The following is a 27,637-nucleotide window of genomic DNA, read 5'->3' as shown; positions in this document are numbered from 1 at the left end:
CACTCAACTGTACAATTAGGAGCCCAATTAAAGAAATGTCACGTCTCTATAATGGAATACAATGCAGTCACTAACAAGGATGAGGCAGTGCCACGTGGACTTAGAACCCTCTCGAAGACAGCAGGTGAAAGATCAAGTACGGAAGAGGGGATATACTATTTGCGTGGGTGTGAAAAGTCTGTGTCCCAGATCCAGATTTGGAAAGAACTGGAATCCTGAAAGGCACACGAGACATGACGGTGGCTGTCTGAGGGACGGGGAAGAGGACGGCTGTGTGTGAGAAGCTTACCTTCCACGGTATAACCTTTTTCACACCTTCACGATTTTATACTATGTACATTTTTAGCTACTTAAAAATCAACATAAAGAAGTGTAAAATAACATCCAACCTTTGCTTCTTGCTATTTTTAAAAAATGTTTATTTTTGAGAGAGAAAGCCAGTGCAAGCAGGGGAGGGGCAGAGGCGGGGGGTGGGGGGGGGGGGGAGACAGAGGATCTGTGCTGACAGCAGCGGGCCCAAAGCGGGGCTTGAACTTATGAACCACGAGATCATGACCTGAGCCGAAGTTGGACGCCCAACTGACTGAGCCCCCTAGGCACCCCTCTTTCTTGCTATTACAGAGGAACTTACACCAGACCGACACTTAAGCCACGAACAACTACAGAAGCTGGATAAGACGGCTATCTGAAGCCTACGGGAAACAACCAAGGTGGCTAGGATGGGAGGGGACAAGGTCTCTGAGGGCAAACACACTTGAGCAAGCCCAACACACTCTGTCACTTTTGCCCTTGAGGTCAGCGTTCAGAGGATGGATGGAGAGCAATGGCTTCAGCTTTCAAGGGGGTGGAGAAGCAAGGATGGGTGAGCAAGCATTCCAAGGCAGAGCAGAGGGGTGAGGTCCAGGAGACAAGAGAGCCTTTCTCTACACAAATCCTGCAAGGCGTCTGCCCACCGCCAAGCGACATGGGGTGAGAGACCAAGAACCCAAGTGGAAAGTGAGAGCTGAGAGGCTAACACTGAAGGGTAGTTTGGCTGTCTTATTGTGGCGGGGAGTCCAGGGTCCTTCAAGGGGAGGACCAGCCTCTGAGTTAAGACCCTTGAAGGACTATTTCCTAAGCATAGGCACAACAGAAACCAGCTCTCGGACTAAAACCCAGCCCCAAATCTTCTAGACCCCACACTGGATCAAGGTGAGGTGCAAGAAAAGTCAGTCCTCTCTGGAGAGACACATCCTTCAGAGCTGCTACTATTTTCCATACATGATATTCATGTATTTATCCAGCATTTTTTTAAAAAGGCCAGGATGCTGGTGGCTCAGTCAGTTAAGCATCCGACTCGTGGTTTCGGCTCAGATCATGATCTCACGGTTTTGCGAGTTCGAGCCCCACATGGGGCTCCACGCTGACAGTGTGGAGCCTGCTTGGGATTCTCTCTCTCTTCCTTTCTCTCTGCCCCTCCCCAACCCGTGCTCTTTCTCAAACTTAAAAAAGATTTTTTTTAATTAAAAAAAAAAAATGTTAAAGGCCATGATGCCATGAGATGGGACCAAAAATCAACAGGGGAAAGCAGACCCGTCAGTATTTCAGATATTGCCATTGTCCAAAAGTTTAAAATTTTTACTATGTTCCAAAGAATAGATGACAAAATGGAGAACTTAACCAGAGAAGTGGAATGTGTCTTTTACTTAAGTCAAAAGGAAATTCTAGAGATGAAAAAAATGCAATATTGAAATTAAAGATGCAACAGAGGAGCTCAAGCACTGAGCAGACAAAGGATTAGTAACCTGGAAGTCACATCAGTATAAATATTCAGTCTGAAGCGCAGGAAAAAAAAAAAGGAAGATTTAGAAAAAAACACAGAGATTTCTGGAACATGGTAATGTCTAACAAGGACATCTAGAGTCCCGGAAGGAAAGGAAAGAATGGGGCAAAGAGATACTGGCTGAACATCTCAAAACTGATGAAAGACATCAAGCCATCAATTCAAGAAGCTCCTCAAATACCACGCGGGGTAACTGCAAAGAAAACCGCCAGGCGCATCACCATGAAACTGCTGGACACCAGAGACAGACTGTAAGAGCAACCGGAGGAAAAAAATACAAAAGCTACGTATTACTTTAAAAGGAGCAAGAGTGTGTCAGCCAGCCAGCCGGCATTTCAACAAAAATAGCAGAAGCCACAGGATAATGGAATGACGCCTCCAAAGGGCTCTGAGTCCAGCGCTGTCGACCTAGAATTCTACCTCTGACAGCAAGTGACTTCCAAAACCGAAAGCAAACTGAACACGTTTTCAGGCAATTAGAAATGCAGAGACTTCCCTAACAGACCTTCGTGAAGAGTGACACTAAGGGCAATTCTTCAAGAGGATGGAAGAGCTGGACTGACAGGGCAGAGCCTGCTTGGGATTCTCTCTCTCTCTCTGCCCGTCCCCCCATCTCTCTCTCTCAAAATAAATAAATAAACTTTAGAAAAAGGGAGGGGGGCGCCTGGGTGGCTCAGCTGGTTGAGTATCTGACTTCAGGCTCAGGTCATGATCCCGCAGTTCAAGAGTTCGAGCCCCGCGTCGGGCTCTGCGCTGACAGCTCAGAGCCTGGAACTTGCTTCAGATTCTGTGTCTCCCTCTCTCTCTGCCTCCCCCGCTCATGCTCTGTCTCTCTCAAAAATAAAGAAACATTAAAAAAAATAAAAAAAAATAAAAAAAGGATAAATAAAATACTTGCAATAGCCAGAAAGTCTGGGGGAAGGGGAATTAAATGTTGGGAGGCCCTTGCACTGTGCCCAAAAAGGTAAAAATACTAATTTGGGGTAGATGCAAATGCATCATGATGGACATGTATCAGCATTACTTCATTGTTGGAAGATATTTTGATGCATTTTTGTAAAAATCCATGTTGACTTTAAGTATATCAAAATTAATAAAAAATGAGAGGTCAAAACTCAAGTTCCGACGGATTTCAAAGGACTGAGATTACACAGAATATGTTCTCTGACTGCAGCAAAGTAAACTGAAATCAATAATAAAAAGAGGGCCTTAAAAATTCCCTGTATGCTTGCAAACTAATTGATGTACCCTCAAACAGCCTGGGGATCAAAGATACCTCAGTGGAAATTAGAAAGTATTTTGAACTAAATGACAACAGAAATAGGACATATCAAAATCTGTAGAAGGAAGCAAAAGCACATAACGTGGGACATCCGAGCACCAGGAGCGTGTTTTAGAAAAGAAAAATGCTAAAATTAGTTAAATTCCATCTCAAGAAGGTAAAAAAGGACATGATGTCAACCTCAAAGGAAGTAGAAGAGAATCAAAGTCAAAAACATAATGCATTACGGAAGTGCACAAAGAAAGCAACAAAAAGGTGATTCACTGAAAAGGTTCAAACATTAATAAACCTCAGCAAGACAGATTAAGGACAAATAAAAAAAAGAGAAGGCCCAAACTAGCAATATCAGTAATGAAAAGGGAATATCGCTATAAAACCCACGGAAAGACAAAATCCCACGTCAAAAATGTGACATATTCATATGAAGTTGGTTAGGTTCCTGAAAAAACAAAAACATGTTATAACTTATACAAAAAACCTCGTACCTTTGAGGGAGACTGAATCTCATAAAGAAAACTCCTGAGCCACAAGGCTTCACTAGTGAGCCATGTTTTTTTATTTGAGAGAGCACGCCAGAGCAAGAGAGCGTGCACGAGAGCTGGGGAGGGGGGCAGAGGGAGAAGGAGAGGAAGGGAGGGAGAGGGAGGGAGGGAGGAAGAGAAAAAGAGAGGGAGAGAGAGAGGGAGGGAGGGAGGGAGGGAGGGAGGGAGGGAGGGAGGGAGGGAGAGAGAGAGAGAGAGAGAGAGAGAATCCCAAGCAGGCTCTGTGCTGTTAGCATGGAGCCTGATGCGGGGCTTGATGTGGGGCTCGATCCCACGACCCTGGGATCATGACCTGAGCAGAAATCAAGAGCTGAATGCTCAACCGAGCCACCCCGGCGCCCCAAGAGTCCTTCTACTCCTGCAAAGAACCCATATCTTCTTCAAACTCTCCCAGGTTAGAAAGAGGAAACACTTATTTCCTAAACCCAGCACAACCATGATGTCCAAACCTGCCAAGGACACAGAAAGAAAGTAAAATTGCAAACAGATCTCATGCACACGGTCACAAGAGTCCTAAGGAAAACATGGGCGAACTGCAACACCCAGTTTCGGGGGGGGCGGTGTGTGTGCAGAATTCCGCCCCTCCTGATGGTAACAGTGCTTTTCTCATTCCCAAAGGGATAGACGCAGATTATCTGATTTTCACCAAAGGTTTTATTCTCACGTACACTTTACACATAGGGAAACTGAGGCCCAAAGAGGCGAAGGAGCTGGCCCAAGGTCACACTCAGGCTAGAGCTGGGCAAGACAAATTCATTCCACTAGATAGATACTTACAGGCACCTGCTGTGTCCCAGTTAAGCCTGGGGGTGTGCATCTGTGCCTCTCCACCCTGTGCACCTCCCTTCGGCCTCCCTGGACTCCTCTCTCCTGGAGCCAGTGTCTGCTTTGCTACTGCTCACAACACAGCAGAGGAGCAGCGTGGCCCGGAGAGGCTGCCAGCGCCCCCTGGCTGCTACGTGGCGCTCGGGAGTCCCGGAGCAGGTAGGAATGGCACTCTTTGTCAGGCTCCCAACCCTGACCCTGCCCAGCGGGGCCATTAGAAAATGCCCATGTACTCCACGGCCTGTGTACCGCAGCCTGACCGTCCCCATTTCCAAGCTCTACGGGTTACAAAGCACTTCTGCTTGTATTTCTGCCTTCAGGGAAACCTAAAGACAAGCATCAATACTCCTGCTCTGGAGTATCAACACCCCCACTTTGCAGATGAGGAAAGCAAGGCTCTAAGAGGTGGATAACTTGTCCATATTATCTATGCAGAGAATATCAGATCCAGGTGAGACACAGGACCTTCCTCTATAGCACCGGGACACCCCCCACCAAGCACTGTTTGATGTGACTGAGGATGTCCTGGATTATACCAACTATATGTCCTGAGACAGACAAGACTGACAGGTGTGCTGAAGGCTGCACAAATACTCTAGAAAAAGAACTCCTGACCCAGATAAGCGATGACACAAGCTTTTTTTTTTTTTTTTAATGTAGAGAATCCAGAGGGATGCCTCCACGGTATGAGAGAGGAGATGCAGAAAGAACCCAGCCAGCATGTAAAACAGAAACTGAAGAACGCCTTTCAAGACACTCTAAAACCAGTAAAGGACGGGATTCTTTACATACATTCAAGCAGAAGCAGCTCGTGGGTAACCACAGGCTACAGGGGTGGGGACAAGGAGGCAAATTCAATGACCTGCTAAGCTTGGCCCCTTGTGGCAACAGAGGCTGGGGAGATTCCTCTTCTGAAACCTGCCTTCTGAAGGAGTGGAGTCTGAGGCCCAGCTCAGAAGCTTCTAGATCTCCTTGGTAAACAGAGAAAACACATCCCCAGGACAGAGGAAGTGAGGACTCATCAGCAAATGACTCAGTGTGTGCCTTCAAAGAGCATCATCTAGAAAAGGGGAGGCCCGCCAAGGAGGTCCCCAGGCAAAGGCTCCAGAGAGGCCCCCGAAACTCTGGCCCTGTCCACCTGAGTGGAAAACAGCCGTTTCAGTGAATCCAGAGCCAAGAGCACCACCTGAACACAAAATGACATGGTTCCCAGAACAGGGAATCCTCTATTTTCAAACTATTGAGTTTGTTTGTTAGCAGGAAATAAACCTATGGATAACAGGAAGTTGGCGGATGTAATTTCTGCAGACCTTCAAAAGGCATCGGAGATGAATCCAGACCAGAAACTATTTAAAAGACTGAATCACACGAGAACTGGGTGGTTCTGTGGTGGATCAGGCTGAAGTAAAGCCAGTAAAGAAAGAGCGGGGGCAGCAGGCACTTCTCTCAATGGAAAAATGTAAACAGTGGGGTCCCCAGGGTTTGGACTGGTTTTACTTCTTCATTGAGGACTCAGAAGGAGAAGGAAGTAGGAGACGCACAGAGCGTGAAGGAAACTTAGCGCCCTGGGTGGAGGCGAGCAGGTTGATGGGCCTCACCCAGAAGGCCCCCCTGCTATGGGCTGGGCCCACCCCACTGCAGAGAACACGGCTCAGAGTGCACAGCAGGGACACATGGCGAATCAGCCGTAGAACCGGAAAGGGTGGCTGAGGAGGACTGACCTGAAGTGATGCCCATGGGGGGAAAAGCACTTAGAATAAAGCCAGAGAACTTTTTCACCTGAGAGAGGAACACAAGGAGTCGTTGGTGACTGCTTGGGCCAATGTAGTTCTTTAAAAAGTTTTAAATTATAGGGGGGAAAAAACAGGAGAAGGGGAGGATTAGGTCAAGCACAGAGGAGGAGAGAGGACAGGGCTTCCAGCAAGGCAAGCTCTCCGAAGTCAGAAGGAGCCCTGTGACGGTCAGAGGCCCAGGAGGCAGCCATCACCTGGCCCTGGCAGGTGATCCCTGAGCCCTGGGGGCGGGGGAGAGGGGGGGGCTGCACTGTCCCAGGCCCACCCCCTCCCAATCGGCCCCTCTCTGGCCCCGGTCACTGGCCCCGGACTCCAGGCCTGCACGGCCGCATGGCCACCCCGCGAGGACCTCACCTGCTGCTGGCTCTGCTCCTCGAGGTTCATTTTCACCTCCAGCGACTGGCGGGCCTCCAGGAAGGCCTTGCGGTGCTTGCGGTCCGCCATGTAGTAGGACATGACGCCCACCATGATGGCGCACAGGTAGAGGCAGACGTTGGCCAGGATCTGTGCCCCGAGGAGAGAAAAGGACAATGGTGAAGGCACATGCTCAGGAGAGAGGATGGAGAAGGGGGGGTGGGTGGTAACGAAAATCAAACCCCTAGTTGCCCAGTGTCCAGGGAGGGCCCCGGCTAGCCTCTGACCCTGATGAGACGTTTAGGGCCCTGGAACAGACCCTGCCCCGCTTACCATAGGTGGGTGAGGCCCCGGCCTGGAAGGCTGGTTATGGGGCTGTTTGCCTCTCCTGCTCACAGCGCAGCTAAATTGGCCGATCCCGTGCACCTGTGTGGCCTGACGGTCCCTCTGCTCCCCAATTCATTCATTCTCTCATTTGTTCAACCACCGTTTACTGAGGACTTACTTATTAGGCGCCCTTAGGTGCTGTGCTGATTAGCTGGGAGGAGAGTGTACAAAACCCCGATCTACTAGCTGGGGGTGTATAATCCTAAAAGCTGCAGGTTGCACTGAAGGTCACAGATGTGAAGCCGTGTTGGGCCAACTCCCAGCCCTCACGCTACCTTCCACGTGACGCTGCAGGTATACAGGTGTCTGGCATTCACGTGCATCCTCCCAGCCAACCCCACCTGCCAGCAGATGAGGGGTGGCCGGTACCAGTACCGAGGTCCCATGAGGAAGTTACGGGAAGGGGACAGGGCAGCTGTGCGACGGATGTCTGTCCTGAAAGCTCAGTACATCGCTACAAAGGCCTTCTTGGGCACTGAGTCTGTTCCTCCATCCTTGGCACCCTCCAGACTCCCCTAGGTGTCTGTGGTCCCCAGCCCGTTTCCACAGGCTGCTGGGATTGCAGACTCAACCGCCTCCTGCTGCAGGTAACCTTGGATATGGACCTGAACGTTCAAACCACATCTCATTTCCTGGTGCTCATTTCCTGGGCCCCAGTCTTTGACCCTGACTGGGCCCCATCTGGGGCTGCACCAGGTTCTAGCTCCTCCTGCTTCTCCAAAGCCACCTGCCAGGAGCCAGCTCCAACAAGGTCTGGCCCTGCCCATTCCCTGAGGCTCACACCCTCCCCACCTTGGTTCCCTGAGGTCGAGCCTGAGGAAGGCAGACCCCCTCCTCTGAAGGGCGTGGTTTCTCAGGCAGAAGTCTAGCTGAGATGTGGGTAGGGAGGCAGAAGTTCTTCATTTCTGGCCCCAGGGGGAGAAAGTGTTCTCTTAGTGAAGGATAATGGATCCTGGGTAGGTGAAAAATGCAGGGAAGTCACTTTTAGATTTTTAAACAAGATGGCTTAATAAACGATGAGAGGTTAATTCTGACATTAATTTTCTGGATACTCTTGGTTGTGCCATATTCCCCTCTGTTTTTGTGTTTTATCAGGGGCTGATCAACCCTGAGGACCCACCACGCCCAGCAGAAAGTTCCTGCAGGCCTGGGCACTCATCACAGGCCCACTGAATAATGAGTTAGTACACGCGATGTGTCTTGAGACTGGTCATCAAGTCACCAGACGCAGCTCTGAATTTAAGCAGCTCCTTAAACTGCTGGTTCCAGCAACTAACAACTCATTGTGTTCTTGGGGCTGGGCAGCCCCATCACTATACCATTCATGGGGCAAGTGGGCAATTTCAGAAATCCTAAGGGATATCTCCTGAACTTTTGCTTGGACATGATAGGCCATTCCCACCTGAGCACTACCAATACGGCCTCAGGACACTTATTAAATACCTGATAACCCAAAGAGCTGCCAATTTACATTAAGTGAGTCAAAGCAAATCACAAAGATCACGCTGCGTCTCCAAGCCGGTCTGGCCTGAGGTCCAAGAATGTCTACCAGCCCAAAGGTCACCTTCCTCTGGGGGCTGTATAGCCTTAGAATCTGCCCAGTCCCAAATTCATGGCACAGGAAGCTAGTCAACAAGGTCAGGCTGTACCTCAGGCATCTCACCGAGTGGGGGCACTTTGCCAAAACCCACACAGGGTCCGGATACAGCAGTCACCAGGGCCGAGGGTCTCTAGGTCCTAGAGGTCAAGGGAGTAGCTGCACGCAGACGAGCCACAAGTCTGGGCCCCATACCTACCGGTGTCAACAACTCTGAACCAGAGGCTCCAGACCCATCTCTGGCCCTGGCCACCACCTGGGCTGTCACACTGAGCCATGGACAGAGCTCCACGCCTAGGGGTCTCTTGCCCCCCAACAGGCCCTGCTGTCCACCTCACGGGGTGGATAGAGCAGACTCCATAAAGTGTAAGCACTGAGCCGGTGTCAGTAATAACTGTTTTACTCCCCATCGGGGTCCCTCCTTAAGTAAACCACCTGCTCTGTAGACAGAGAGCAACTATAACAGGAAAGCTTTAAACCAATTCCCACCAAAGGTTATTATCCAAAGAGTATAACAGGGGTGCCTGGGTGGCTCAGTCGGTTAAGCGTCTGACTCTCGATTTTGGCTTAGGTCACGATCTCTTGGTTCGGGAGTTTGAGGCCTGCGTTGGACTCTGTGCTGACAGTGTGGAGCCTGCTTTGGATTCTCTCTGTCCCTCCCCTGCTCCCTCTCTCCCTCTCAAAACAAACAAACAAACAAAGAGTATAACAGGATTCAGGTTTGGTTCACAATGGAAACCATCTATATGGGACAGCACTCCCTTCAGCCTATTTTAAAATAAGATCCACGTTTGCATTCCACTTGGCAGGTGCAGAAAACAAACTTAGGAGGAGCCCTGGACTGTTGCCCTGCCCCTCGCTGGATGGGGAACGTGCTAGGTCAAGAAACTTCCCTGAGTCCCCACTTGACCACCTATGAGCTGAGGGGCGGCCTACCTCATCTCGGAAGTCCCTGCAGTCCTGACCCCGGCTGGCCCTCATCAGACCTCACTTCTGAGGGCAAAGGTGGGCCTGGAAATGACCTGCTCGGAAAGGCTGGAGGGAAGGCAAGGCGGGTCGGTTCCCAGGGTGGCCAGAGGGTCATACTGCTTCCTGTCCCCTGCCCACCCCTTCTCGACCTGCACTCTCAGCTCGTCTGTGAGGGGATGTGGAGGCAAATGGCCCTGTCCAGGCCACACGCCGGAGAGTCCTGTGGGTCCCGCAGGTCCCCCCCGTGCCAGGGAATTCTCTCCCTGCATCGCAGTGAGCTTATTCCTTCCTAGAGGATTCTCCCAGGAGCCCCAGGCTGTGCTTCTCAGAGCTCCCCCAATTCTCTAAACTTACCTCAACGAAAGGGTCCTCAGGGTTGCTGTGGATCCTGTGCTCCCCAGAGCCACCTGAGGTAGTGCAACCACGTCACAACTTGCCCCTCACCCTGACCCCTTCAGAGGGGTCCAGTATGGTCTTCCCCCTACTTGCCCTTCCCCTTCTGGGGAGCAGATGAGCAGGCCAGAAGCCATCACAAACCTGACCTCCCAGCCTCATGGTCTCCCCGGGACGCAGCCCTCTAATATCCCAGCTGCTGCACCCCAACCCTCTCCCACGCCACCTCAGCCCAAGAACAGAGGAATGAGGCTCGGTCACTTTGCTGGGCGGGGTACAGGCCAGGACAGTAGTGGGGATGGTCCTGGAAATATCCAGGAGATGAGGCTGAGCAAAGATGCAGACAGAGGTCGGGTGGGTGGGGATCACATCCGATCAGGGAGGTGACGCACGGCTTCAGGAAGATGCGGGCTCTACAGAGACGGGGTCTCAGAAACAAAGACTGCCTCGGATACCACACTCAGCGACCAAGCGTGGCAGGAAGGCTTCTCCTCTCAGCATCATCAATGATTGCCTGAAGGAGCTCAGCGCCAGGGGTTTGCAGACATGACACCTGACCCTGTGAACAGACAGGGAGGTTCCCAGCTCAGGCAGTTCCGAAGGCCAAGCAGGAGCCCTGATGCGGCCTCCTGGCTCTTCGGGGTGGCCCAGGAGGGGGTGGGGGCAGCTTGTCATACTGGACTCAACACACGTTTCCGTCTCGGGGGGGATTCCCCCGCACAAGCCTGAGAAGCTCTGCTCTGGGGTGCCACGGAGGTCACCTCTTCTTACCCCAGGGAACCCCTTTCCCCAGTGAAAGAGACTGGGCAGCAATCTCATTGCAAAAGAACTGTTATTTTTTCTTAAACACAAGATTTTTAAACTAACGAGGAGAATGAACGAATCTCCCAAGTGGGTAAACATTCAGACTCAACAGCTTCATCTAACCCAGGACAGCCGGATGAAATGTTTGTAATACCCCAGCTCAGAAATGCAGCCGTGAGAAAATTCCTTTACGAAGTCCTTCCTCTTGGAATTTGATGAATCACAATATCCTGCACATTTCTGCCAGTCCACAGGGACATGGGGCTGCTCTAAGCAGGGCTTTAAAAGAGAAGTCATCCCCTTGGAGGCAGGCTGGTGCCTCAACTGCCCAGGACGACCCCTCCCCATAGGCTCATTCCAGCCTGGAGATTCCAGAATACTCCAGAACTGGGGAGAAGAAACCCAGGGAGAGAAGGCTGCTCTGGGAGCCAACATCCTTGTGAGCTGCCCTTGGAGACCTCATGATGCTCTGCTGTCAGGGGAAGACCATACTGGAGCCTCTGTTCATTAAAACTAACTTAGATGTTTTGGGAAAAAAAAAAAAAAAATTCCACGGAGCCGTAAAGCAGGAAGGAACAGGGCAGAAGTTATCTCTGCAGGCAACCAACCTCCCCAGCCCAAGGAAGACAGGCCGGAGCCTGGGGTGGCCGCCACTCAGTGCCTGTGGGCCCCACTCTGGAGCCGTGCTCTCTGCAGACTGGAGGGGACCTTCCTCATCAGTCAGGTCCCTGCTGACATGTCCCCTCCTCGCAGGGGCCTGCCCTGACCTCCCCCCCACCCCACACACTCTCTCTGTTTTCCTGTTTAAGACCCTGCAGAGAAGTATCTGCACTTTTTATTCGTCCTTTTATTTGTCCGTTTACTCTGTTTACTTCACTAGAAAGCAAGCTCCAAGGGGACGGGGCTTTGGTTCTGTTTCTCTGCGGATTCCCCAGTGCCTAGGACCGGGTCTGGCACACGGGAAGCCGCCAATGCCTACTGGATGAACGAGTGGCAGAAAGAGGCTGGGCCGTGCAGTCACACAGACCTTGCCTACCACCAGCAGGTTGCGTGGCCTGGAGCAAGTCACTTTCCCTCTCTGAGATGTGACTTCTTCATCCTCGCAGGAACCCCAAAGGCTGGGCCAGTAAGCTCAAAAGAGAGGTTATATGCGACACCACCCGGGACAGGGCTTGGCACAAAATATGTTCTTAGTGACTTTCTATTCCTCCAGAGGGGAGAAGGGAAATTCGTGCCTAACAGTAAGACTAATGGAGTCTCATCACACCTCCATATTCACAATCCTACTGGCCACAACAAGCAAAGTTCTTATTCTCATTTTACAGAAGAGACTTGAAGCCCACAGAAATGAGGCTGTGAGCCTGTGGTCTCCTGGCAGTGCTGACACTGGAGCTCAGATCTCCTTACTCTTTTTTCCCCGCTACAAGCAGAGTTTGAGTTTTAAGACATTAATTAAACATCTGCTCCGACCCAGGGGACTGCGTATCAGAAGCCAGCCTGGCCTCGGGGTGGGTCCACCGCGGCTCTCGTGCCCAGCTGGCAAGACGCCAGCCAAGCATGATGCCAGGGCTTTCCCTACGTTACTCAGCCGAGTTGTGACGAGGGTCAGTGGAGGCTGAAGTCCCAGGCACTGGGGGCCCGTGGGGAGCACAGAACCCAGCAAGGACCTGCGGCATCTACACAGGTGGGGAGGTCTGCAGACAGCGGAGGGGGTAGATGCTCTCGCGCTGGCCCACAGCAAACTCCAGCATCGCTGTGCCAGGAGACGTCTGGGGTCTCCAAGAAATATAACCCTACCCAGCACAATTCAAGGTTTGAGCCTTGGGGTACCGCTGAGGGGTCCTTCCAAGCTTGTCCGGTTTCTACTGTGTGCCTCAAAACAAAAGGACCTCTAGAAGCTTCCAATTTGTTTCATAGCTTGGGCGAGTCTCTGCTAACAGATACGCAATGTCCACCTTCTTCCAAAACAAAGACGACTTCCAGAATAGGCATCTAGCCAATGTGACATGTTACACGAGGCCCCTCATGATCTGCCAGGTTGCCAGGACAGCTTCTCAGGTTGTGCACTGCACAATCCTCGGGGCACCACCCTGCAGACTCTGATGTGATGGCTCCCCTACAGGTATGGAACATGGCAGTCCTGACAAGTGGGGTCTGGCGTCACTCGTTTCTTCTGCCTGGCCGCCGCCCACCAAGCTCCCCTCACCCCAGCCACATCAGACCTATCGCCAGCCCTCTAATAAGATGTGCTATTTCAGGGTTCTACGGTTCTAACCCGAACATCCTGCCTCTCCTCCTTTGCCTGCGGAGGGCCACACGTGGTGATGATCCTCAGACTGAACCCGGGTCGAAAACCCAATACATAAACGGCTTTAGTCTTTCCCAGAAAATGTTAGTTATTGTTACTACTTCAAGACCCAGCTCCAACACCACCCGCCAATCCCCAAACAGAATCATTCATTCATTCATTCAAAGACTTAGTGAATGTCCACCCTGTGGCAGGTAGGTATTTGGCAGGTAGCAATGAATATGGCAGAAAAAGTTCCTGCTGTCAGGAGCTGATGTTTTGCTAACAATAGATAAAAAGGCATGATTCGATAATAAAAGTATCAGAGCCCAGCAGAGAATAAAAACGATAAAGTAACAGGTAGCTGCTTTAGACTAGAAGGTGAAGGAGATTGTTGGCCCCAATTCATCACTCCCCCGTACAAGTATCACAGAGCCACACACTTGTCATAGCCTCACGGAGAAGGTTCCCTCCCGCTGACTCTGACCACGGGATCTGCTCTGGTCAAATGGATGTCAGCACATAGGACACGAGCACATGTTTGTAATTCGCCTGCACTTCCTTCTGGGCTTCCACCGTTGCCATGAGAACAATATGCGCCAAGAACCTCACTGGTACAGCGCATGAGGGACCTGTGGAGCCAAGCAAAACGCAAGCTCCAGCCTGGAGCAAAACCCAGCTGAACCCAGCCCAGGTCAGGCCCCAGCCTAGCCATGGATGTACGAGTGAGAAACGTGTGCTTGCGAGCCACTGACTTTCGGGTTGTTACACTGCATTAAGTGACAAGAGCCGGTTAATGCAGGTTGGTTAGGACAGGTGTTCCCGAAGTGGTGGCATCTGTCTTTAATTTACACCCAAGTTAGTTGGCATATAGTGCAATAATGATTTCAGGAGTAGATTCCAGTGATTCATCCCCTACGTATAACACCCAGTTCTCATCCCAACAAGTGTCTTCCTTAATGGCCCTTCCCCATTTAGCGCATCTTCCCACCCACAGCCCCTCTGGCAACCCTCAGTTTGTTCTCTGCGTTTAAGAGTCTCTTCTGTTTTGTCCCCCTCCCTGTTTTTATATTTGTTTTGCTTCCCTTCCCTTATGTTCTTCTGTTTTTTATCTTAAATTCCACATATGAGGGAAGTCATGATATTTGTCTTTCTCTAATTTTGCTTAGCATAATACCCTCTAGTTCCATCCACATTGTTGCAAATGGCAAGATTTCATTCTTTTTGATTGCCGAGTAATACTCCATTATATATATATATATACACATGTATATATATATACATATACATATATATATACATGTGTATATATATATATGCATATATATGTGTGTGTGTGTGTGTATATATATATATATATATACATACATACATATACATCACATCTTCTTTATCCATTCATATGTCAGTGTACATTTGGACTCTTTCCACACTTTGCCTATTGTTGATATCGCTGCTATAAACATTGGGGTGCACATGCCCCTTTGAAACAGCATACCTGCATCCCTTGGATAAATACCTAGTGGTGCAATTGCTGGGTCGTAGGGTAGTTCTATTTTTAACTTTTTGAGGAACCTCCATACTGTTTTCCAGAGTATTGCACAAGTTTGCATTCCCACCAGCAGTGCAAAAGAGACCCTCTTTCTCTACATCCTTGCCAACATCTGTTGTTTCCTGAGTTGTTAATTTCAGCCATTCTGACGGGTGTGAGGTGGTATCTCATTGTGGTTTTGATTTGTATTTCCCTAATGATGAGTGACGTTGAGCATTTTTTCATGTCGGTTAGCCATCTAGATGTCTTCTTTGGAAAAGTGTCTATTCATGTCTTTTACCCATTTTTTCACTGGATTATTTGTTTTTTGGGTGTTGAGTTTGATAAGTTCTTTATGGATTTTGGATATTAACACTTTATCTGATATGTCATTTGCAAATACCTCCTCCCATTCTATTCGTTGCCTTTTAGTTTTGCTGATTTTTTTCCTTTGCTGTGCAGAAGCTTTTTATTTTGATGAGGTTCCAATAGTTCATTTTTGCTTTTGTTTCCCTTGCCTCTGGAGATGTGTTGAGTAAGAAGTTGCTGTGGTCAAGATCAAAGAGGTTTTTGCCTGCTTTCTCCTCTAGGATTTTGATGGCTTCCTGTGTCACATTTAGATCTTTCACGCATTTTGAGCTTATTTTTGTGTATGGTATAATAAAGTGATCCAGGTTCATTTTTCTGCATATCACTGTCCAGTTTTCCGAACACCATTTGCTGAAGAGACTATCTGTATTCCATTGGATGTTCTTTCCTGCTTTGTCAAAGATTAGTTGGCCATACGTCTGTGGGTCCACTTCTGGGTTCTCTGTTCTGTTCCACTGATCTGAGTGTCTGTTTTTGTGCCAGTACCATACTGTCTTGACGATTACAGCTTTGTAACACATCTTAAGGTCCAGGATTGTGATGCCTCCAGCCTTGGTTTTCTTTTTCAGGATTGCTTTGGCTATTCGGGGTCTTTTCTGGTCCCATACAAATTTTAGGATTGTTTGGTCTAGTTCTGTGAAGAATGCTGGTGTTATTTTGATAGGGATTTCATTGAATATCTAGATTGCTTTGGGTAGTATCAACATTTTAACAATATTTTTCTTCCAATCCACGAGCATGGAATATTTTTCCACTTTTTTGTGTCTTCTTCAATTTCTTTCATAAGCTTACTATAGTTTTCAGTGTATAGATTTTTCACTTCTTTGGTTAGGTTTATTCCTAGGTATTTTATGGGTTTTGGTGCAATTGTAAATAGGATTGATTCCTTGATTTCTCTGTTGCTTCACTATTGGTGCATAGAAATGGAACTGATTTGTGCGCGTAGACTTTATACCCTGTGACTTTGCTGAATTCATGGATCAGTTCTAGTAGTTTTTTGGTGGAATCTTTTGGGTTTTCCATATAGAGTATCATGTCGTCTGTGAAGAGTGAAAGTTTGACTTCCTCCTTGCCAATTTGGATGCCTTTTATTCCTTTGTGTTGTCTGATTGCTGAGGCTAGGACTTCCAACGCTATGTTAAATAACAATGGCAAGCGTAGACATCCCTGTCATGTTCCTAACCTTAGGGGGAAAGCTCTCAGTTTTTCCCCATTGAGGATGATATTAGCAGTGGCTCTTTCCTATATGATTTTATGATTGAGGTATGATCGTTTTATCCCTTTCTTGAGGGTTTTTATCAAGAAAGGATGCTGTATTTTGTCAAAAGCTTTCTCTGCATCTATTGAGAGGATCATGTGGTTCTTGTCCTTTCTTTTATTGATGTATCACACTGATTGTTTTGCAGATATTGAACCAGCCCTGCATCCTAGGTATAAATCCCACTCGGTCATGGTGAATAATTCTTTTAACGTATTGTTGGATCTGGTTGGCTAGTATCTTGTTGAGGATTTTTGCATCCATGCTCATCAGGGAAATTGGTCTGTACTTCTCCTTTTTAGTGGGGTCTTTGTCTGGTTTTGGAATCAAGGTAATGCTGGCTTCATAGAATGAGTTTGGAAGGTTTTCTTCCATTTCCATTTTTTGGAACAGCTTCAAAAGAATAGGCGTTAACACTTCTTTAAATATTTGGTAGAATTCCCCTGGAAAGCCATCCAGCCCTGGACTCTTGTTTTTTGGGAGATCTCTGATTACTAATTCGATTTCTTTATTGGTTATGGGTCTGTTCAAATTTTCTATTTCCTCTCATTTCAGTTTTGGTAGTTTATATATTTCTAGGAATTTGTCCATTTCTTCCAGATTGCCCAATTTATTGGTGTATAATTGCTCATCATATTCTATTATTGTTTGTATTTCTGCAGTGTTGGTTGTGATCTTTCATTCTTGATTTTATTTATTTGGGTCCTTTTTTTCTTTTTGATCAAACGGGCTAGGGGTTTACCAATTTTGTTAGTTCTTTCAAAGAACCAGCTCCTGGTTTCATTGATCTGTTCTACTGCTTTATTTATTTCAATAGCATTGATTTCTGCTTTAATCTTTATTATTTCCCATCTTCTGCTGGTTTGGGGTTTTATTTGCTGTTATTTTCCCAGCTCTTTAGGTGTAGGGTGTATCTGAGACCTTTCTTCCTTCTTTAGGAAGATATACTTCCTTCTCATGACCACCTTTGTTGCATCCCAGAGGTTTTGGCATTATCATCTTCATTGGCTTCCATGCACTTTTTAATTTCCTATTTAACTTCTTGGTTAGCCCATTAATTCTTTAGTAGGATGTTCTTTAGTCTTCAAGTATCTATCTTTCCCAATTTTTTCTTGTGGTTAATTTCGAGTTTCATAGCGTTGTGGTTTGAAAATATGCACAGTATGATGTCGATCTTTTCATACTTGTTGAGGGCTAATTTGTGTCCCAGTATGTGATCTACTCTGGAGAATGTTCCATGTGCACTCAAGAGGAATGTGTATTCTGCTGCTTTAGGATGAAATGTTCTGAATATATCTGTTAAGTCCATCCAGTCCAGTGTGCCATTCAAAGTCATTGTTTCCTTGCTGACTTTCTGTTCAGATGATCTGTCCATTGCTGTAAGTGGGGTGTTGAAGTCCCCTACTGTTATGGTATTATTATCAGTGAGTTTCTGTATGTTTGTGACTAATTGATCTATATATTTGGGTTCTTCCACACTGGGGACATAAATGTTTACAATTGTTAGGTCATCTGGGTGGATAAACCCCTTAATTATGATGTAATGCCCTTCTTCATCTCTTGTTACAGTCTTTATTTTAAAACCTATATTGTCTGCTATAAGTATGGCTACTCTGGCTTTCTTTTGGTGATCATTAGCGTGACAGATGTTCTCCATTCCCTTACTTTCAATCTGAAGGTGACTTTAGGTCTAAAATGGGTCACTTGTAAACAGCATAAAGATGAGTCTTGTTTTCTTATCCATTCTTTTCATATGTCTTTTGACTGGAGCATGTAGTCCATTGACATTTAGAGTAAATATTGAAAGATATGAATTTATTGCCATTGTGTTGCCTGTAGAGTTGGAGTTTCTGGTGGTGTTCTCTGGTCCTTTCTAGTCTTTGTTGCTTTTGGTCTTTTTTGTTTTGTCTTTTCTACCCTCAGGAGCCCCCTTAAAATTTCTTGCAGGGCTGGTTTAGTGGTCATGCACTCCTTTAGTTTTTGTTTGGGAAATTCTCTCTCTCCTTCCAGTTTGAATGACAACCTTGCTGGATAAAGAATTCTTGGGTGCATATTTTTCCAATTCAGCACACTGAATATATCCTGCCACTCCTTTCTGGCTTACCAAGTTTCTGTGGATAGGTCTGCTATGAACCTGATCTGTCTTCCTTTGTAGGCTAAAGACTTTTTTTCCCTTGCTGCTTTCATGATTCTTTCCTTGTCTGTGTATTTTGTGAATTTGACTATGAAAGGCCTTGTTGATGGTCAGTCTTTGTTAAATCTAATGGGAGTTCTCTGTGTTTCCTGGATTTTGATGTCTATGTCTTTCCCCAGGTTAGGAAAGTTTTCCACTATGATTTGCTCACATAAACCTTCTACCCCTTTTTCTCACTCTTCATCTTCTGGGACCCCTATTATTCAGATTTTATTCCTTTTTAATGAGTCACTGTGTCCTCTAATTCTTATATCATACTCTTTTGCCTTAGCTTCCCTCTTTTTTTCCTGCTTCATTATTCTGCATAAGTTTGTCCTCTATATCACTGATTCGCTGCTCTGCTTCATCCATCCTTGCCACCATGGCATCCATTCAAGATTGCATCTCAGTTATAGCATTTTTCATTTCATCCTGACTAAATTTTACTTTCTTTTATCTCTGCAGAAAGGGATTCTATGCTTTTTTCAACCCCAGCTAGCATTCTTATTATCATGATTCTAAATTCTGGTTCAGACATCTTGCTTGTATCTGCATTAATTCCCTGGCTGTCATTTCTTCCTATTCTTTCTTTTGGGGTGAATTCCTTTGTTTCATCATTTTGAAGGAAGAAAAAGAATAAAATAAAATTAAATTAAATTAAAATTAAAAAATTAAAAACAACACAAAGAGGCTGTCATCAAAGGATGCTAGATCCTAGGTGTGTTTTGGTCTGATTGTCGAAACAGTTTGATAGAATAAAGGAAAAAGGGAAAGAAAAGAAAGGAAACATAAGGAAAAAACAAGGAAGATGTTTGAAAAAATTTTTAAATGAATACAATAAAATAGAATAAGATGAAATCATGAAAGTAAAATAGAATAAAAACTTACAAAAAATAAATATTGTAGAAAAAATCTTTTTTATAAGAACGGAAAATAAAAATAAGTTTTTTCTCTTTCTGCATTCAAGAATAAGAAAAAAAGTGAACAGATGGACCAGCGAACAGAATGAAATATGATTGAAATTACATCCAGTTTCCCCTAGAATTCAAACTATGAAGCACTTTATAGTCTGTAAACTAAGCAGGTAGAGAGATTTATGATGTTCCTCTACAGCATGCTTGGCACAGTTGGACGGGGGCTTCGTGCAACAGCTCCGTTCTCCACTAGATGGAGCTGCTTAGTTTACTGGGGTGGATCATTATGGCACATATATGCATGTATGTGCATGCACAGGAGAGGTGAAACTGGTGTAACCCAGCTACCCAATCTCTAATATCAGAACTCTTTGCTCTGACTGGCAATCAAGCACCCCTCTTTTGTCTCTGGCTTCAGTCCACTCCGGGCTTCTACACTGTCCATGACCATGCCGTCAGGCTGCCAGGCAGCACCTCCGTCCCAAGTTTCATCTCAGATGGGGCTGTGTTTCCAAACCCCTCACTTCTGAGGGCCCTGTGGCTTTGACCTGCTCAGACCCTCTGGGGGAAGGGCTCCCCAAGCAATGGCTAGGTGCCAGCCTGCTCCCAGGAACGTTCATGCAACCGCACTACTGCAGATGCCCAGAGACTGAGACCGGGTTCCAGCCCACCCCAGAAAAAGTTCGCATGATCGTGTAGCAGCAGTGTTTCAGGGATTACGGTAAATCACAACACACATCTGGCGCCAGGCATCACTGCCCCTTAACATCCTTGTTCCAACACCAGCAAATGTGGCTGTTCTCTGGGGTCCACTGGGACCTCTGCCTGTGGGGAGGCTGTACAGCCTCTACCAAATGTCTTCTCAGCTGGGGAACTGCCTCTCCCCATGTGGCCCAAGGACCCCAAGGACCCCACTTTATGCTCCTGGGGATTTGCCCTTCCCACCGGAGCTCTGCCAGGTATCAAGCTGAGGAGTTTCAGACTCTGTGCTCCCCTGTTCATAGTCTTATGGTATCCTAACCCTCTCCTTTCTCCTTTCTCACTTTCTTATTAAGTCCCTTATGGGTGTTTCCACTTTCTCTTTCTCTCCAGCTGTTTTCAGGGGGAAGTGCTTTTCCTGTGCTTCCCCCACCCCCATCTCCAACCTCTCTCCACAAGCAAAAACAGCTCCCTACCCTCTGCGGGTTCTCTCTCCCCCAGTTCACCTCTTCATGCCACATACTTGCCGAGTTCTGTGGTTCAAGTTCTGCAGATTGCTGTGTTAATCCTCAGATCAATTTTTTAGGTGTGCAAGATGGTTTGGTGTTGATCTAGCTGCATTTCAGAGATGAGAGATGCAAAAAACTTCCATGCTGCTCTGCCATCTTGGCCCCCCCTCCCTGAAGTGGTGGCATTTAAACAGAGATATGAATGACAAAAAAGACATAGCCATGGGAAAACTATTAACCAAGACCATCCTGGATGGATAATATATTGGAAAGGCCCTGGGACACATGCCTCTTTTCCATGGACACCCCCACCATACCCTCTGATACTTCTGAGTGTCTCTCTCCCAAACTAAAACACAGGAAGCCCCCAAGGTCAGGGTGTCTCACTCACATTTTCAGCCTCTGGGGCTGATACACTGGCTGACACAGAGCACAGCTAGCTGCATGAATAGCTCCAGAAGGCAGAACAGAGAATAGTTCATTCTTCACAGAGGTGTTCCCCTTGATAAGAGAGCCAAAATCAAGCTAGAGAAAGGCTAGAAGCAGTGGTTTTCAAGTGGTGGTGGTGGTGTGTGTGGGGGGGGGGGTGGTGATCCAACGCTGCTGGGGGCTATATGGCCATATGTCTGGAGACATTTTTGATTTTTTGGTTGTGGTGAGTAGGCGGGAGAGTGCTCCTGGCATCTACTGAGTGGAGACCATGGCTGCTGCTGAATACCCTCCAGTGCACAAAGCAGGCCTCACAGTAAATAATGACCTAGCCCCAAATGTCAACAGACCTGAGCTCAAGAAACCTTGGCTAGTACAATGCCGTCTTCCTTTTGGATCCCTGAGCATTCATGTGAAATTTCCTAAGCTTTAATTACTGAATAATGAACTCTGAGGACAAAGATATGAGCAAGCAGATTTTTATGTCAATCTTAGGCCTTGGGGCTAAGAGGAAAATGCCACTAACACGCGCTGAACGTAAGGACACGATGTCTTGATAAATGCTCCTATGATGCAAAGCCAGCTCACATCACTGAGGGAGAGACTATTAAGACCACAGAAGGCCTCCCTGTGGGAGGAGATGCAGGAATGAACACCCAACATCTAATATTTTATAATGACCCAGGGATTATTCACTTCAAATCTGAGGAGTAGGATGGGAGAGTCAGTGAACCCCCAAAATTAGGGGCAAATTGTGTTTTGCCCTTTTCTAGGGGAGCAAATCCATTGCTCTCATCGTATTCTCAAAAGGGCCTGTTAGCCCAGATGATTAAGAATCAAAGAACTAATCAAAAGTTCCCCCTTTCCCCTGGAGGCTTCACTTTAGAAACAGAAAACACGTGGTCACACTATTCTGTGTCTTCTCTTAGTCACCTTGGTCTTTTTTCTCTGGGCAAAATAATTCTAATTTTGCTTAAAGGACTCTATTTTAAAATGTTTAATCATACTTGGCTTCCAGATCCTTTAAAAAAAAAAACAAAACTCAACCCCACTGACGTCTTGGTAAGTGGCAGGGCTCCATCCTGGGTCCTGGACAGTAAAAAAACGATCTCAAGAGCAGAGATAAAGAAGCTACTGGAAAAAGAGGAAGCACAGATTGATCCTGATGGAGAAAAGGGTAGGTCAGCAAAGACCCCCAAGAGGGAGTAAAACTTGAGCTGGCCCACTGTTGTGGTCCTACACACACACTCACAACACCAAGCTTGTACAGACATTTTAGTATATGGATTCTGGATGGTAAAGGAAATTTAAGCCAATCTCTGATTACCAAAGTAAAAAAAAAAAAAAAAAAAAAAAGAAGCAGTGTCTGGGTGGCTCAGTTGGTCGGGCATCGGTCTTTGGCTCAGGTCGTGATCTCCTGGTTCGTGGGTTCGACCCCCATGTTGGGTTCTGTGCTGACAGCTAAGTCTAGAGCCTGCTTTGGATTTTGTGTCTCCCTCTCTCTCTGCCCCACCCCCCACTCATGCTCTCAAAAATAAACATTAAAAAATTAATTAAAAAAAAGAAAAGAAAAGAAAAGGGGCACCTGGGTGGCTCAGTTGGTTGAGCATCTGAATTTGGCTCAGGTCATGATCTTGTGGTCTGTGAGTTCAAGCACCACATCAGGCTCTGTGCTGGCAGCTCAGAGCCTGGAGCCTGCTTCAGATTCTGTGTCTACCTCTCTCTCTGCCCCTCCCAGACTCACGTTCTCTCTTAAAAATAAATAAACATTCAAAAAAAAGTTGAAAAAGAAAAGGAAAAATTAGCTACACACTTATGGGAGTAATCAGAATGACAACACCGTCCTATGCTGCCTGCTCAGGTCCTGTTAACCTCTGAGCAATACCAGTTGCATTTAACATACACATCCTGACTTTACTCAAGAGCAAATGTACCAGCCCAGAGGAACAGGAGCACATAATCTGAAGACAGAAGATTCTTAGAGTTCCAGAAATATAATCATCACATAAACCTAGCATGAGGAAATGTGGAGGGAGATCACCAATCACACAAAAACATCAAAGCCCCTCTGTACGTACCCACAGAGCAGAGCAAGCTCTTAGGATTCCAGAGTTCCCTACCTCTCAATTCAGAATGACTCCAGTCTTGAGAGTGAAACTTTTGGCAGACTCTCAAGCTGCAGAAACCAGCCAGTGCTCCTCCTCTTTGGGGACTCCCTCCCGTTTCTGCTCTCCCACTGTGCTTCTTAGGCATTACCCGGTGGTCTGTCTTCCCTACAGCCCCTCAGAGCCTGTCCAGGGACATCTGGAATATTTTTAGTCCCTGGTTTCAACTCAACCCTTCGGGACTTACTCCTTAGTTGCTATTTCTCTAGGTCAGTGCTTCTGAGCCAAGTGCACTGCGATCCCCAGGGAAACAGGTGAAGAAGGGAGATTCCTGGGTCCCACCTGCCTACTGAGGCCCATAGATCTGTAGTTCACACTCTCTTCTATGAGTTACTGTTCTAGGTGGTGTAATAAGCATTAAAGCAAAGCCAAGATCCTCTCACTTCCCTGGCTCTGGAAACCAAACTCTAGACACACAGGACAGCTTCATGTCATCTCCCTGTGCCTGTCACCTGCTTCTCTTCTGTCCACTGATTTGCTTTCCTTTTCTAATATTCACCCCTCACCCCAAGTGGCCACACCTCCTCCCCGTCTGACCAGCATCTCTTCATTATAGTCAAAGCCACACCCACAGAGATGTTTTCCATCTATTAATGTGGTTTCATTGGTCCTGCCTTGAGTCTAGTCTCCTAGTCCTCAATTCGGATTTTAAGTCATTTTCCAAATATCCTTCTTATGGTCCCTTTTTCTGATTGCCCTTCTCCGGTCTCCCAAAAGAGCTAGCACATATTCAGAGAAAGACTGGCCTGTGAAGACCCTGCCAGGCGGTGGGCCAGGTCTCTCAAGGAGATCTTAATCACACGGCATATTCAAATTCCAAACTTCAAATTCAAAGGCCTGGCAAACTATCACATCTCCTAAATTTCTGTTCTTCTACCTCAACTGTCTTGGATTAGCACCACCTGGGGGTGCTCTCCTCATCCTTACCAGGGGTTCCCACCCCAGGCTTCACCTTAGAATCACCTGAGAGCTATACCCAGGCAGCACCCCAAAACAATGGAACCAGAGGCCCAGATATTGACATTGTTTAAAAGCCCCCAGGTGACACTCAGGCGCAGCCAGAGGTGCGACACAACACTTTGAGTGAATGGGAATACCCAAGCCTGCCATGGTCTTCCCCACCCAGGCTGTTCTGAAGGTCCATTTCTTCCAGCTTAGGGATGGGACCACAGCTCACTGACCGTGTGCTCCAGATAACTAGAACCCAGCAATGAACGTTGTGAACACCCAGTAAACCTTTGCCGAACACCTGAACGAGCACTAGTCCTGTCGGGCTGGTGGTCATTTTTGTGCCTCTAGTGGGTCATTCGTCCCATCTGGTCTCCTTCCTTGTCACTCCTCTGGCCACTTCCTGGCCAAACCCTTACCTTCCATAGGACTAGACACAGACTTCTCCCTGGGCCCTCTCTGATCCTGCTGACCCATCCCCTGGTATCACATTAATCTTCCAAAACTGTCTTTTTGCAAGCCCTACCTCCTGCTCGAAACACATCAATAGCTTCCAATCGTCTAAAACGTAAAAATTCAAAGTCTTGTGTGTGGGGAGTGGTTGCTGTGGATTTAGGACAACTTCTGTTTTCCTTTTTGCTTTATAACCTCTCTATTGTGAATCTCTTTGTGAGAAGAAAATAAAGACAACGAGCACTATTTGAAAGTTCCTATTCTTCTACTCACTTGGAATACCCGGCCCACCAGCAGACTTGGGGACCCTTTGGGACAGAGACTCAGCTTCCTGGAAATGCCCTCCTCGCATGGAGAAGGCCCTCAGTAAATGCCCCGTGGAGAGCAGCTCCACCACAGAGCCTCTGTATCTGGTTCAGGAGTCCACTGAGCAGCTCCTCTCTGTGCACCTGTTTCTACGGGACACACTTCTCCTCCCACGTCTTTCAAAGGATCAGCCGGGAAGATGTATCTTCCTCAAGTCCTCAAACAAGACCTGGGCACAGAATCCAATGACTTCACCCTCTGCTCTCCTGCTCTGCTTTGTGAAATGCAGGAATTGGGAACCATAGGGTCACCGCCACCAGGAATGATGGGAGAAGATGCCTTGCTTGCCCCAAGATCACTGTGCAGCATGCTGCCAGGCTAGTTGTTTGTCCCTCATCATTCAGTGCCAACATTTACAAAGGATGCATTCTCATTATAAACTGGAACTGGTTCAGGCTGTCCCCACAGAATCACCATCTCACTCAGATGAGCCTTTCCTAAGGGAAGATCCTGAGTGGTTCTCTGCCAGCTGATGCACATGGCACAGCCACCCCATCACCAGGGCTCTGCTGGATCATTGCTGTTGGCATGAAGGGCCTATCAGCATCAGCCTGACAATCCCTTACAGATGATGCCACACGACTCACTTGATGGGCTAATCTCCTTTGCAACCACCTAGTTTCCTTCCTCTTGCCCTCAAATGCTTTTTCCACCTGTGAGAGCCAACCATCCATCCTCTCCCTCAAAGACTGGCCTCTACCACCCAGCCAGCTGGGATTTTCTCATCCTGGGAACACACATTTTCCAGGCTTCCAAACAAGTTCTAAAGCCAGCCCTTGGCTTCCTGAGAGGTTCTTGACTTTTAAAGTCTTTCCATTGGTTTTTGCCTAATTTTCCCACCTATCGTCCTTATGCTTTTGACACACAAATGACCTGATCAGGACCCTCTCTGCCCAAGTGTGGGACTTAAGCCCATCGTCGCCATTGCCAGCTCTGCCCACAGTGGCTACTGCACCTCTCCCAGCTCACAGCCTGGGCACCATGCTCCCAAGGCATCCTCCTGTGGGTCCCTGATGACCATCTGTCCCAACACACACACACACACACACACACTCTTCCCTCCCTTGGTGAAATACAGCTTGGGGCCAGGAACACAGCAGTTAGACCCCGAGCTTGAATCCTGCCTCTACCACTGTTGGCTGTGGCCTTTGCAAGTCACTTCTGCTCTAAGCCTGCTCCCTTTTCTGTGAAACCAGGATAAAACGGTCCTGCCTTGGTTGGGGGGTGGAATGTGGTAAGACGATGGGGGTGAAGCGCCCTGCCTCATACCCTACTGGACACAGTAAGGCTCAATAAATATTAGCTATTATAATCAGACATATTATAAATTCCCAACATTGCCACTGAACTTCATTCCCAGTTTTCCAGCTTTCCTAGCTTCCTTTAATGTCTTTTCATCGCCCGGCAAGGTAGGAGTATCAATGGTTCCCAAACCTGTCTGAGCTTGTATTCCCAGGCTCCACCCTCAGGGACTCTGCTTTAGTACATCTGGTGTAGGACCGGGAATCTGTATTCTGAATAAAGCCCTCCTCCCCTCCTTTATTCTGAATAAAGCCCTCCTCCCCACTGAACAGGATCCTGGTGTAGCCCGTTCTACCTGGGAACCATGAGATTCAAGTATAATCATACTGCCACATTTTATTATTTAAATGCAACTTCATGGTCCTTAGCCTCATCCTGTAAGGTTCACCCTGATGCCTACTCAAGCTGTCCCCCCCATACAGCTTTCAGTGTCTTCCTGCTGCTGTGACCCTCCCCCATTGCCTGTCAGCTCTCCCCACATCTGCTATGTGCTGGCGGTGTGCTCCAGCTAGACCCCAAGACCCTGCTGCTCACTCCCTCTCCTGCCCCCTTACCCACTCCAACTGGGAAGACCTTCTAGCAGTGCCAGCAGCTGCTGGAACCACCGGCCCTAACTGCCCTTCCAAGTACCTCGCCAGCCCACGGTGCTGCCTGTTGTCCGGGGACACCAAAGAACCTCAGTCATGAGTCAGCAAGCCCTTCCCCTGCCCCTACAATAGGGGACAGTGTGCTGCCATGGCATAAGCAGTGGCTTTGGAGCCAGACAAGCTCCTATTCTATCGTTTTGTTAGCAGGTCCCATAAAACCTCCTCCTTCAACTTCCTCACATGGAAGGTTAGCAGCCTCAATACTCCCCTCCATTCAAGAAATCTTTGCCCAAGGTCACAAAGAGTTTCTCTTGTTGTTTTTTCTAAAAGTTCTATAAGTTTTACTGTGATCTATTTCAAGTTAATTTTTATATGTGGGATGAGGATCCCACATATAAAATCAAATATATGTGGGATCAAAACACATTATGATATTTTTCCCATACGGATATCTAATTATTCTAGTATCATTTGTTGAAAGATTATCATTTTTCCATTGAATTACCTTGGCATTTTTAGTTGACTATGAATTGATCAAAGATGTGTTAATTCCTGGACTTTATTTGGATTCTATCCTTAGGCTAGTACTGTACTGTCTTGATCACTATAAATTTATATTACATCTCAATCAGGTAGCATAAGTCTTCTTTTTAAAAAAAGTTTTAATTTTTCTAGCTCATTTACATACCCATATAAATTCTTAATCACCAATTCATACAAAAAAGACTGATGGGTTGGGGCGCCTGGGTGGCTCAGTCGGTTAAGCGTCCGACTTCAGCTCAGGTCACGATCTCGCGGTCCATGAGTTCGAGCCCCACATCGGGCTCTGGGCTGATGGCTCGGAGCCTGGAGCCTGCTTCTGATTCTGTGTCTCCCTCT

General features: G+C 47.3%; 1 protein-coding gene across 3 annotated transcripts in view; it reads right to left on the bottom strand.

Annotated features, from left to right (window-relative positions):
* Positions 1-27,637, bottom strand: part of ADCY3 (adenylate cyclase 3) — an 88,249-nt gene that overhangs the window by 36,758 nt on the left and 23,854 nt on the right. For all 3 annotated transcript variants that reach the window (XM_042982365.1, XM_042982363.1, XM_042982364.1), the window contains exon 3: positions 6,619-6,768. In XM_042982365.1, the coding sequence (XP_042838299.1) occupies positions 6,619-6,768 (150 nt within the window). The remainder of the gene's footprint in view (positions 1-6,618; positions 6,769-27,637) is intronic.

Source organism: Panthera tigris, chromosome A3, assembly GCF_018350195.1.
Source record: "Panthera tigris isolate Pti1 chromosome A3, P.tigris_Pti1_mat1.1, whole genome shotgun sequence".
Taxonomy (NCBI): domain Eukaryota; kingdom Metazoa; phylum Chordata; class Mammalia; order Carnivora; family Felidae; genus Panthera; species Panthera tigris.
The sequence above is the reverse complement of the archived record's forward strand: the minus strand, read 5'-3'. Positions and strand labels throughout refer to the sequence as shown.